Genomic DNA, 14,050 nt, shown 5'->3' on the forward strand with positions numbered 1-14,050 from the left:
TCCAGCTCTAATCACAGGAATTAGCCTTTAAAGGGTCACGAGCAAAAGCTGGGGGTCACTGCTCCTGTTATCGATAAGGAAACAGTGTTTGTCTTCTCCATCATGTTCTCGGTGGCCCCAGCTGTGTCTGTGTTATGGTGTCATAGAGAAGTTCTCTGCGGCATCGTTCCCCTCAGGCACAGATAAGAGGGGAAATGGTGGAAAAGTGAACCATACAAGCAAACAAAGTGCAACGATCTTCAGGAAAAAAAGCAATATGTTTCAGCCACCCACATACCAGTGCACTTTGAACTCAATCACACCTCTCCCTGCTCTGCTGTCACGGCAGCAGATAGAGGATCTGCTGGGGTTATTTTCCCATTCAATCATTCCAGCAATTCCGTGTGTGACACGCGCTATTGTTGTCTTCCTTTGTCAATTCTGTCATTGGGAGGCCACTCCACGACCCAATGCGACAACCCTCGACTGTGGGAGACCCTTCAAAAGCAATCCCCTCCTTTCCTCCTGCTCCCGCTCCCAGCTCATTAAGGTGAGGTAGCATGAAAAGCCTGCAGGGGGAAGGCTACGCATTATGAATTGATCGTCCTTGATACAAAGAAAATCGTGACTTTCACCTCAACGATGTGCCATGGAAATTAACTGGTGCCGCTGAGGATTCATATGGTAATACTTTTCTAATCAGACTTCTTCACCGGAGACCTACACCTCTGAATTAGCTCTGAGAGCGGGAAAATGTGAATAATAAGATAATTATGTGATGAACTGAACTGGATTGGTACTGTGAGGCTGGCGTCAGCAAGGTCAACCGACTCCAAGGTCGATTAAGCTTTACCGCAAGCAGGAGGAGGTCATTGACATGGTATACTAATTTTATTGCATTAGCATTAGATGCCAATTAGATGGAGTGGACATGGAGCTGTGTACATCATCTGGATTAAGTAATTCAGCTCAGCATCACATATCTTCATATCTTTATCTTCCTCTCAGTCGGAGATACACACTGGAGCTTTTTAAATGCCATATGGGCAAATACATACTTTTAACCCTACCACTGCCTCTCATGAAACTAATAGTGCAGCGCAATAAGTCCTGATCCACACCGGTCCATAATTAACTGGTACTGCTGATGGCTCCCTGCCTCCACAACTGAAACCGCTTCACAAACACACACAAACACACGCACGTACACTCAAGGGGCCAGAGGTCCAACTGTATAATAAGGAGCAATAATGAGATCTAGGGCAGGAGACAATTAGGAGGGGTCTCTCAGATTCTGAGGTTTAAAAAGGTGCCCTCAGGAGGACGCTTTTATTAAGCATGTTGATGCAGTCAGCATAGAGATGTTGTTTTAACAGGTGATGATTATCTGGCCAATGGGTAGCCAGAGAGGTCAAGGTGGAGATGTACACTTAAACAATTAATAGGAGGGACTGTGTTTGGGATAGTGTGGTTGGGGCAGGAGGGCTCACTGAATATGATTATAAAATGGCCTTTTGGCTAATAATTAGAGTAATTGAATCACTTTTTTGTTTTTCAGTCAAAAACTTCTTGTTTGGGCGACTCAATACTCACAAGCACACACACATATGCACACGCACGCACACACACACAAAGCTTTGTGCTTTCAAAATATCTGAAGGTCATGTCAAAGTTGCTAAATAGCTGGAAATGTTATTCTATCATCACAACCTCTAATTGTCCACAGCAGCTGACCTTTAAGCACAAAAGGCTGCTCATCTCAAACCGGATCCCCCCAGTGCTGTGTAGGAGCTCAGATTCTGGCTCTGGATGAGCACACACTCCAACATTGTAATTCTTCTTATTCTGGCTGCTACAGAAAACACGGACCCGTTACTCGGGTTATTCTTTTTTTTTGCAGAAGGGCTTTATGGGAGTAATTGTTTTTTCTTTGGTTTCTGTTCTAGAAACAGCTACTCTCTTCACCACCTGAAAACTATATTTCATCATTTTGCGCATTAAGAAAATGTCAGAGAGGATACCAAGCAACACTTTTCCAAAAACATAAAAAAGGCAAGTGCATGTGGTGTGCGGTAAATAAATCAACTTCATCTGATGAGAGCTGTGAGCCAAAGTGCATTACTCAGAGAACGGTTATTGTTTACTTTAACCGAAGGCAAACTCCTGTAAAGGTATCTACTCCTTCCTGTCAAGGTCTGCTCTTTGTTGTGGCCGTGGGGCGCTTTGTATTTACACCCGACCTAAAACATGATCTGAGCCCACCACAATGCAGGGTAGTTTTGTATAAAAATAGCAGCACTTGAGCGGGTATCATGCTGTCTATACTGTTTGGCTTTAGGCTCTGTTTTTTTTTGTTTAAAGGAATATGTTGTTCTAAAAATTCAGGGATGTTTTGTAGTGCACCAAGGGTACCATGTCACTACACAAGGCTTGCAATTGGAAAACAATACATCTGCATGTATTTTTTAGAATTGAGCCTTAATAAAGCTCTGAGCATGAAAAGAATGACTTTGGTAAGGAAGTGATTAGTGCTGAGAGCAAACGGGCATCATTGCATGTTGAGGATCAAAGGAGAAATGGATGTTATTCCCACTCCTGACATAAGTTGATAGGATCCTCTTGGGCCCTTTAGCCATTTGCTTTATGAGGTTCCTCCACCTGATTTAAAAGTATGTGAAAAAGCCTCTGGATATGAAGTGCGATTCTTAGCAGTGATGACTCCAGCCGAGGACCCTCTCCTCAAAATGCCTGCCTCCCCACTCTGTGCCAAATGCCCATTTAGGCATGCATAAATATGCATTTTCTATGAGAGCGAGTGTGCCTGCTCTCCTCAGCACCTTGGAGCCGGTAAAGCCATCGAGCAGAGAGCACCCAATTTATACGCACCCATTAACTACGCTTTGGCCGGGGCTGTCACTGCCTTTCATGTCCAGCCCTGTCAGGACTGCTGTGCATCCCCTTATGAAGGGGGGCTTGGCTGTGGTATGCTGAGCTGAGCTCTGAGTTCTCTTCTTGTTGCAGTGATTGTGTACAAACAGGCAACTAGCCGCTGCCGAGACAGATAGACAGATAAAGTTATGCCCATCCTTTAGGCAATATAAATGCCTGCAAGGTCGTTGTGAAGGCAGCCAGACACGTGCAGTAGCCTTGTCCCCTGCATGGCCGGATAGTGACCACTAGGAATCAACTGATGCAGAAAATGAGCAAGGGAGACACTAACTGAATGAAGGCAGACTGTGGTCACAACCAACACTGAGCTGCAAGAAAATGTTCCCGGCAAGTATTTGATGGACGGAATGTGCCAGAAAGAGGCTGACTTGACATGACAAAACAAGAGCCCGCAGGCTCGAACAGAGCTGAAAGTATGCACAATCTATTATTTAGACAACAAGATGCATATTTTTGCTGTCCAGTAGCTCAAGTCAACCGTAACAACTACATGCACTGTATCAGGCGCTGTGATGTTTGGATTCCAAAACTGGCTGCAGTCAGCGGCATGGTGGTGTAGTGGGTAGCACTGTCGCCTCACAGCAAGAGGGGCCCAAGAGGGGTTCAATTTCCGGGCTGGATGGCCTTCTGTGTGGAGTTTGCATGTTCTCCCTGTGTCAGCGTGGGTTCTCTTCAAGTTCTCTGGCTTCCCCCCACAGTCCAAAGACATGCAGCTTAGGTTAATTGATGACTCTAAATTGCCCGTAGGTGTGAATGTGAGCGTGAATGGTTGTTTGTCTATATAGCTGGGATCGGCTCCAGCCCCCGCGATCCTTAACTTTACGGAGAATGAATGAATGAATGAACTGGCTGCAGTTCAGACATAACACATAGAGGTCAATAAAATTCCTATTTTACATACTGAAATGCCTGTTAACCCCGTACTGCATACTGCTGCCCTGAGGCAACAGAAAGCCTTTTAAAATATCTAAATATTTACACATCTGATTAATCAAATGAGGAACTAAAGTTGGTATAATGTTAAAAAATATGTAATGTGCCACACTGCCAGTAGGATAAATGCAACTATTTAACATCTTAAATCTAGATCACTAATTGGACTCAAGCATTTGCACGGATCTCTACAGGCGCAGGATTTTTGGTTGAAAGACATAATTTATGTTTTATATTTATTCCTAACTGGGATGTTCAATTACAGGCTGATGAATAGCACGCTTAATGATGGAGATGTATCACAATGTAAGATGTCTACTGACATAGATATATGTTATGGTCTACATGCCAGGACGGAACTGATCAGGTGGTTTGGGTCTTTTCAAAGTCATATGAGAGTGACAGACCCACCAATTAGGGTACAGGCTAAGTGTTTCTAATATGTCATTATTTTCGGTGTCCTTGCCTCTTTCCATCTGATAACACCTGCTTTGTTGAAGAACCTGCGGGGGCTGCCTGACTTCCCCAGGATACCTGTTTTTCCTGCACAGCTTTCAGCCATTTTAGCCAATTTATGCTCCCTGCCTTTTCTCTGAATCGTGTGGTTAAATCACGCCGTCTGATTCACCCACTGAGTGACTGAGAGGCCATCACTTCCAGCCTGTCTGAGACTGCAGGGCCGCGCTTCCTTGCCAGCCTGTAATTATCTCCAGCAGGCCCCTCTTTCTCTCTGTCGCTCTCTCCCTCGCACTCTCTTGCTCAAATCTGATGATTACTGGATGTTAACATTAGAGATTACACTGCTGAAAGGGTGAGCACAGCAGGGGCTCTTTGGAGGGGGATGCACAATTTTGGACAGAAATAATCAATACATCGCAAATGCACAGAGAGTGATGTGGGTAGGACCAACAGTCAGGACACACTAACTAGTGAATGCTTGTGGGTGCAGAGTGAGGAGAACTCTTACCGTGGTTGGACTTTGAGGTGTGAACAGGGGTGTAGTGGTTCTTAGATGAGGTTCTGACTGGTGTGTTGTCTTTGGGTGAGCCGTTCATCGCTGTGAAATTCTCACAGTCATATTGCGATATGGGGATGGGCCCCTGCTGCCTCAGGATGTCTGCAAGCGCTCTGGAAACCAAAAACAAAAGAGTGGCTGTGAATACTGCACCATGTTTTTCTTCTTGTACAGTTTGACTCTCTTATTGCAGCTGAACTCAGTTAAAAATAAAGTGATATCGCGTCTGTTTTCTGAACGTCGAATGGCTGCTAATTGTTAAGACAGTGTTGTGCTATTATGTGTAATTCAGGGCTGCTCTGTTTCTTCTTTTATTTTCACGTCTGGGAACATGACGAATATTCATTTGCAAGAGAAACAACATTGAATGTGTGAGTATCTTGTCTAATTGGGTTGAATTTGAATGTTTTTCAGACCGCACCAGGTGCATATGGAACGATGGAGCCCTCAAGGGAGGAGAATGGAAGAGAGGGAGAAGCCATCATGATGAAAGAAAGCAAAGAAATGTGTTTGTTTGCTTTTTTCTAGCATTGCTTTTGAAAAAGGAAATCAAATTACCTTTGCAGCGCTGGAGCAGTTCAAAGCTTTCTACGACAAATGTATCGCCGGCAATAACCTTTGCTTTTAAATTAATATTTTAGCTTCACCCCCTTCTTCCTTTTCCTTATTGAATGTGCAGCGGTGCATGCTTGTCACACGACCTTGATACAGCACAACGTTAACACTATCCATTATTCACAGTCTTAAGATTGCTCAAGTGGTGAATAATGCAACCAAAAAAAAAAGCTATTCAATCTTGAGGAAATAATATGTGTCAGCATTTGTTCACTGATGGCGGTGCAGTCTACAACATGGGTTCCACTCTTGTGTGATAATTATCATATGGTGAAACACCAGGAGGAAAAAGCAGCCAGCTGAGGAGGTCAGGTGCAATCATTTGCCATGTTATCGCATCTCTGCTAAAGAATATTGTCCAATTTCCACATGAACACAGCAGAAAGCCATGTGCTGATGTACAGTGGGAGTGGAAGGAGGAGGACTGGGAGTGGGTCTTGAAGAAGGATTTTGACAGCTGGCTGCCTTGACTTGGTTGCTTCATGAGCCAAATATCTGGGCTGATTCAAACATGCGAGACGCCATTTTTATATCTGCATAATGAAAACATTAAAAAGATTGTGTCTGCTATATTAATTAACAAACCAATCCAATATAAATGTTGGGTATCAGTCCTTCTCACTCCCATACATAACAGATGCACACACAAACACACACTCTCACTCTCTTCCCTCGCACCAGACTACCACAATCACTGTAATTCTCTCTCAACTAATTATTTTTATCTTTCATTCCAATACACTTCTGAACATCTGCTGGAAGTCCAATAGAATCTGATCTGAAAAGTGCTCATCAGTTCACTAGTTCATCATTTCTGATATATGGAAATAAACACTTAACTTAAGATATGAATAGAATCATCTGTAGCCTTTTAAGATACATTACAACGTACTGTGTTTAACATGACTATGCTTGTTTTTAACATGAGGGTTGACCTTTTAACCCGTGTCTGCACAGAGGTCTGTCTCTACCAGTCTGTCCAGTCATAGTGTCAACATCCAGAAATGATGAGCTCTCAGTAGACTTTGTTTCTTCTTCTAGCTTACATTTTAAAGAAGTAATTGAGTACATATTTGTGCTTGACACATTGCATGGATTCACAAGTCATTCTCATAAAACACGACTTCAACCCACTCACCTGTGTATATTCATTTCCTGAGGTGGCTCAGTGGCTTTGTCGTAAGCAACTTTGACCGACACTCCTAACACTATGATGAAGGCTATGATCCCACAGGTGATATAGACCGCCGTGCTGGTCTGATCCATGCTCGGATCGTACGTTTCACCGGTCGGGATGGGCGATGGGGCGGCCGTCTGCACCCACTCCGGCTTTTGGTAGTTCTTACAGGCTTTCTGATCCAGCCGATCTTTCTTGTACTCGCAGCAGAAGCGCAGGTAGCACGTCCCACAGCAGTACCGGTGGTTCGTGTTGTTGCACTCGAACAGTTTGTCGTACTGCCCGCTCACGTCGTAGTACCCCATGCATGTGTCGTGGTTGCTGGTGGGTGCCGGCTGCGGGGTCTTCTGCGGGACGACCGTGGGGACCGCGGTGGCTTTGGGAACCTTCCGGGCCGCCTGCTTGGGTTTTTTAGCGCCTGTAGCGGCACTCAGCACGCAGAGCGGGTCCAGGTATATCAGCAGCAACAGAATGTGCCTGATCCCCATCGTGGTGTGAAGAACTCTTACGTTCTGGCAAAGACACTTTAACTCTGGTTAAACATGCAAGCTTTATTCTGCAAGTTTCTCCGCCGAGTCTTTCCCTACTCGCTCAGTCTCCTGTGCCGCCGTCATGCTGAGTACAACTCTGTGTAGACTGCTGTGAAGGGCATTTCTCGGCTGTTATTATACAGTGGACAGACTAAAGCCCATTGCGACCCACCGAGGCGCCGTGGCAGGGGAGCACCATGCCCTGACCGGGAAGGAAGCTGATGGGTACCCGGGCTCTGCGCGCTCTCCCTCGGCTGAGCGGCGTATGAGAGCTGCGGTATGTCGCTGTCCAAGGTGCTGATTCCTGGAGCCCCAGTCAGATATGCTCAAGTCAAAGTTAGTCTGGAGAAACAAATAAGCCAAACGGCTCATTAGCTAGTATCCTCACGTCAGAGACACGTCATTTATTCATTAGTAGGCTTCTACACGTCCAAAATAACTTGACAGATTTTAGCCAATGATACATCACGTTTGAAGTCATTCTTGCAGTTAGCACAACGCATTCAACTTGGTACATGACACCCACAGCATTTATATCTTTCAAATGAATGTGGTATTTCATCTGTATGGTAAGTATCAGAGACTAACAACGCAGCACTCAACTGAATGTACATGCAGGGGGAAAAAAACCTTGCTGATGTTTTCACATCAAATTCAAACGTACTGTTTAATTTTTCTTGATTTATTCAAAGAGTGGGAGTAAGAAAAGCCAGCCTACCTCAGTTAGGATACCCGCTGGGGAGTTGCTCTCTGTCTGGGTCTCTGAAAGAGAGGAGAATATCAGATCTCTGAACGCCCCCCAAACCCCCCTCCCTGCTCTCTCTCTCTCTCTCTCTCCCTACTTCTACTCTCCTCCTTCTCGGCTTCCTCCCTCCCTCCTTCTCTTACATCATTTCAGTGCTGGCGTCAGAACTCAGTCAAGTATCGGTGAATTGCCCCCATTCTTTCGTCCTGCTCTTCCCAGTGAGAAAGCAAGGCTGGTTATTGTCATTAACACTTCTAAATGAAATGGCTGCACGGACCTCTGTCTGCAGAACATGATTGCGGTCTGTCTCTGGCGTCCCCCTCCCCCCTCTGTGCATCTTAACACTCGCTTGTCTATTTGCATTCACAATAACTCAACCTTTTTGTAACAGCTGGCTGTTATCATGTTGCGGCTACATGCCCATAAACCGGCATGGTATTCAGGATAAACCAGTAATTGGCTGTGCCCTCGACGTTAATACACAAATTATTTCAGATAGAGTCGTTCATATTGGTCCGTAGCCTAGCCATGGCACCTGTAGGGATTATAGAGAATTTATATGTTTCAACACTGCTACTCTGAAATGAGCCAGAGCTGTATAGCTACTCCTACAGGCAGCTATGTCCTTGTTACACGTGCCTGTTATTTCCTCTTCTGTGGCCATTAATATCCATGGTCACCAATGAAACCATCTATACTTATGTGTAGGTTTTTCCAAATAAACCAATGAACACACCTGTCACCAGATGGGAGGACAAATGCATAGGTGCTGGGTCGGGTTATGATGACAGAGGGCTCTCAGTGGCACTTTGTTGGAGAGCTAAGGGTATATTGCACCATATTTGCACTCAACACAAGCTGCCGAGGTTTTCTCCACATCAGCAGCCACAGAGAGGTGTGGAAGCCGCAGGCTGAGAGTGCAACCTGAAATCGGAATCATCCGCCTTGGATGTTGGTTGTAACATGATGACCATACAGCGCCTTGTTTCTGTCAGAAAGTTGATCTTGGCGTGTGTGCACCCCTCAAACAGTTACTTAAGATATTTGCTTTAAATTAGTTTGCATTTGAACTGGGGAGCCAGCACTCAGTGAGTCAGGAGGTGAGAACACACTCATTAAAGCTGGTGCGTGCCAACGGTCCATGATGGATAAGTGCAGACTCACAACAATCTTGAATTTGGCTTTAAATCACAGTGTGTCACCAGCTTGGGGTAGACACCTGGGGTCGCATACACTGTCGTGCTGCTACGAATACTGACTAGAGCACCGAATGTGGATTAATCCACCGCTGAAAATAGTCCCCAAACAAATGTACCACATCCTCCTGGATGTTTGCTACAGTGTCCAGCTCTTTCAGGAAATTACTGAGTTAAAAAAATGAAACTATATATTTGTTACCCTCTTTTAAAAATTACCATCCTCCAGAGGAACCAGTGGGATTTGTGATGAGTGCCAAAGAAAGGTTGTGAAGAAGGAAACGTTGTTTATCTTTTTTTGCGGTGTATGCTTAGAATTAAAAAACATGGAGTAAATGTATCCTAATCTATAACATATCATTATCTAAACTAATTTAATTTGCAAAATATATTTGGAAAATTATTATTATTGAAAAGAAAAAGAAAATGAATATAAGGGGGCCTTTAAAAGTTGCCTAAATCCACCTCAAGCCTGTCAAAGCTTTGCAGAAACAACCAACGGGGCCAGATCAGATATCGCTGCTGCAGATGGAGGTCCCACAGCTGACCGCCGCCTTGCAATCATATGACATTGTCGATAAAACAAATAAATCTCAAACCAAAGAATGACTTCTCTATAAGCTGAGAGCAGAGGACTTTTCCTGACTATGGCACTTTCACTGCTGTCATCTTTCAGTCGCTAACCCTCCCTGCCTCCCCTCCGAAGAATACTGAAGGAAGGTGGAATGCCAGTTCTCATTAGAAAAGGGATTTCAAAAGCTCCCTGACAGGAACAGTAGGGGGGAAATGCTTTGCATAAGCATCTTTTTTCACAATTACCACTGGTACCAAAGATCCTAATTTAAAGTCTAAGCCTTCCCTATAAAACTTACAGTATTTCCTGAATGTCTGCTACACCTTCAGCACATCAGGATGAAGTTGATAGACTGAATAAGAAAATAATTATGTCATTCAGGAGACTAAATTGAAATACTTTTTCATCAAAAAGCATGTTGTGTTTTCATTTACTACAAAATGAATCCATTCAATAAAGGATTTTGAACTAATCCTTTCAAATAGGTTTTGAACATCGAGTAACATGCAGAGGAGAAAAAGAGAGTGTGATGATTTGTCTGAATCTCAAACCAACAACGCTGTTGATTGGGAGGCTGAGAAGCAGTTGCTTGGTAACCACGTTTTACGATGCCATCCATAGTTGTTGTGATAAAAAATTTAAACTCCTCACTACTGAACTATTCTCTGGGACTTCACCATGAGATATAGATGTGTTCTGAGATATATAAGGATCAGGATTAGTGAGGATGGAATAAAAGCACACAGTGGTGCAAAATATACAAACACATAGCGGAAATGTTTCCACATTATTGTATCTCCAAACACATACATGGCCTGAAGCTGGTGTGTAAGCAGCCAAATTGCATAGAAAGAAGAGAATGTTCCAGCCTGAGTCCTCTACATCTATGTGCTGCGGTTTGTGACTGGCTGGTATAATGTTCCATTAATGTTTCAGATCCATTTCTGTTCCTGCTATAAACGTGATTGAGGATGCATCCTGAATGAGGCTGCATTTGTTGTTATTACTACATCCTGTTCTTAAGTAGTAGTAGTAGTAGTATTACTGTATGGATTAATATATCTTTTGGTGGCATTATTTCAATCCTATATTCTATTCTCACATTCAAACATAAACACTTTATATTAAAACCCTCATTATTTTTCAATTATAAGCATAATAGCAACCAATCATAATTGGGTTAAGACACACTAGGCATCAGCAAATAAAAGGACATTTGTAAAGAAACACAATGAAACTTTTAAAAGAAGAAGAGGACCACATTCATCCTGTTTCAAATATAAAGTCGCTCAGTGCTTGTGCTATTGTTACGCTACATGTTAGAATTATGCTGGCATTTGAAGGGACTAAGATTTTTTATTTGCTGACTAACCCCAGTAACACTGTTACTCTGACATCTGGAGGTTGGCTTGTTGGCTGTCTTACAGGAACATGAATGGAGGGTTTGGTTCTGTTTGGTCTCTCTGCGTTCAGTGGACACACTGGTCCAGGACGTGTTAGCTTGATGCAGCGGCAGGAGGTGGAGTGGTTGGTGAGCCTACACCAGAAGAGGAGAAACATCACTACTGGTAATTCCAAAGTTGTCTTCTTCACATGTTGTGTCGCTGGCTTTTTTCTTCACTTTGTTCAGAGTTGGAGGATGTTTGGCTCCCACAGCTGAGGCCAGGACTCCTGCATAGCTGTGTGCGGTCAATCAGGCTAAGCTAGCTGCTGGATGGTCAGCAAATACCTCTGAATTGTAAACTGTCCATTTGCTAAACCATACATTGTTTTCTCTTTATGTAGGTTAAATACAAAATATGTGGGGTGTGGATGTGAGTGGAGTTGTTTAGAGGGATCTTTGATGGTGCTGCACTGAGCAGGTAAAAGTAACACATTACCTTTGCTGCTTAGTATTTAGTGAATTAGTGTATGAACTTTTTCAATGAGTAATTCTGTGTGGCTACAAGGCAACAAGGCTGTACAAGGCTGTACAATGCTGACCAAGGCTGTAGCAACAAGGCTGTAAAGCTTTGTTGCTACAGCACATAGTATATAATCCTGCAGGCTTAATAATAATGCTATTCTTCTTATTCTTTATCTTCCGTACAAAAGTTTGACGCGTAACTCGTCCCGCAGCATTGCAAGCAAATGCATCAAAATACTTTAAAACGTGCGGCCTGGTCGGGAATCATGTGCTATGACTTATTTCAGAGATTCGGCCAGCGGTTTCCATAGGAACCGGGAAAACGGAGAGAAAATTTCCCATAGAGATGAATGTGTTTTGGGAGTGAAGAGAGCATTGGGCCCAGACTGACTGGCCATACTTTAACATAGAAAAATGAATCGAAGTTTAAAACGTTAACAAAACTCTGGACTATATTGGGCCAAATGGGCATTTTGATAGCTAGCACAGATTTCATGACATCAGAGTTTAAGTTTCAGGAAAATTTAAGCCTTTTTCAGATTTTATAATGGGTGTTTATTGGATGGAATGTTCAGACCTAGAGCGTGTTATGTCATCGCTAGAGTGAGAAGAGCTTCAGAATCTTGTGAAAAAAATATTTTAAAGTTGCCAGAATTCCCACAATTTTCACATTTTGTGGGTCAAATTGTAGATAAACTTGTCCTAGCCATAACACTATGGAATCCAACAGACTTATACATTTGGTCACAGCAGCCTGAAGGTGAGAGGAATCCAGCTATATACTCCATAGAGACCCATGTTAATTCAGACTCCAAAAAGATCTTGCACAGAGAACCGTACCCCGTTTCTAAATTGCCACTACAGCCAAATTTCTAACACTACAGACACAATTTTTACATATTATTGTTCATCAAGTAGTTCTGCCTCTCATGGTCTGGTCTTTAGGGAAATAGGATTGGATAGGTTTGGGAGATTCCAGCAGTAGTTTTAGAGGTGTGCCTCAGCTTAAACTCCATTTAAAGCCTTTGTACCTGTGAGTCTCTTTAAAGTCATATTGCTATGGTAACCATTGATGCTGGCAGGTGATTGATGTTAGCTAATTAGTGCAGTTTGACACACACTGAGACAATGACCCACGCACACACATACACAAATGACTTGGAGATATTCAGGCAAAGGAATTGTTATAACTGTCTGTCTGTCTGTCTGTCTCTCTATCTCTCTATCTCTCTGTGTCTGTCACTGTCTGTCTGTCTGTCTGTCTGTCTGTCTGTCTCTCTATCTATCTGTATCTCTATCTATCTGTCTCTCTCACTGTCTGTCTGTATGTCTGTCTGTCTCTCACTGTCTGCCTGTAGGTCGGTCTCTCTCTCTCTCTCTCTCTCTCTCTCTCACTGTCTGTCTGTCTGTCTGTCTGTCTGTCTGTCTGTCTGTCTGTCTGTCTGTCTGTCTTCTCTCTCTCTCTCTCTTTCTCTGTCTGTCTGTCTGTCTGTTTGACTCTCTGTCTCTCTCTCTTTCTGTCTCTCTTACTCTCTCTCTTTCTCTAATCTCTGTTTCTCTATTTCTCAATCTCTTCCTCTCTCTCACACATAATTTCTAATTTTCAGTTTTCTTCAATTCATTTCAATTGAATTCATTCAGCCCCAATTTCATTTTTAACACTATCTACACAAATTACATGTCTACGTCTTCAGAAGAGTCTTGGGATTCTCAAAATGAAGATATTAAATCAGTTATGGCCAACAGTGACTCAGCACTACTAATATTAATACTACTACTACTATTACTACTACTACTACTACTATTACTACTACTACTACTACTACTACTACTACTACTACTACTACTACTACTACTACTAATAATAATAATAATAATAATAATAATAATAATAATAATACTATTATTATTACTAGTACTACTATTATTACTACGACTACTACTACTACTACCACTATTACTAATACTACTACTACTACAACAATTTCTTCTTCTACTACTATTTCTGATTAGACTGTTTCTTCTACTAAACCACTGATATTACAGTTTAACAGTTCAGCTTCCAGCTTTTTCTTCGTTGTATTTCCGCTCTTTGCTTCTTTTGATGATGCAGTTCAGCTTCCATCTCTGCCAGTTTACAATTCAACTACCAGGTTTTTCAACAGTGCAATTCTTGGCTTTTGTGCTTTTTCAGGAAAGTCTTTTGAAACTTCCACATTTTCAGCAATGCTCTGTGGCTGATTTCAGCTTTCAGCATTCCAACGCATTTTCTGCAGGAAATGCATTCTCTAGTATTATTTATGTGATTGGACTTACTTTTTTTTTCAAATGAACCCTCAAATGTACCTCAAATGAACCCCAAACTAAACCTAAATGAACCTCATTGATACAGCTGTCTCAGAACTGTTAATATATGTAACGTCTTCGGGCA

The 14,050-nt window shown here is 42.8% G+C and overlaps 1 protein-coding gene across 1 annotated transcript in view; it reads right to left on the reverse strand.

Annotated features, from left to right (window-relative positions):
- Window positions 1–7,156, reverse strand: part of LOC129093323 (protein shisa-6-like) — a 57,078-nt gene extending 49,922 nt beyond the window's left edge. The window contains exons 1-2 of the mRNA XM_054601316.1: window positions 6,630–7,156; window positions 4,829–4,989 (exon numbers count right to left, since the gene is read on the reverse strand). Coding sequence (XP_054457291.1) covers window positions 4,829–4,989; window positions 6,630–7,156 — 688 coding nt within the window. The remainder of the gene's footprint in view (window positions 1–4,828; window positions 4,990–6,629) is intronic.
- Between the last annotated feature and the right edge of the window lie 6,894 nt (window positions 7,157–14,050).

This window comes from Anoplopoma fimbria, chromosome 7, assembly GCF_027596085.1.
Source record: "Anoplopoma fimbria isolate UVic2021 breed Golden Eagle Sablefish chromosome 7, Afim_UVic_2022, whole genome shotgun sequence".
Classification (NCBI taxonomy): Eukaryota; Metazoa; Chordata; class Actinopteri; order Perciformes; family Anoplopomatidae; genus Anoplopoma; species Anoplopoma fimbria.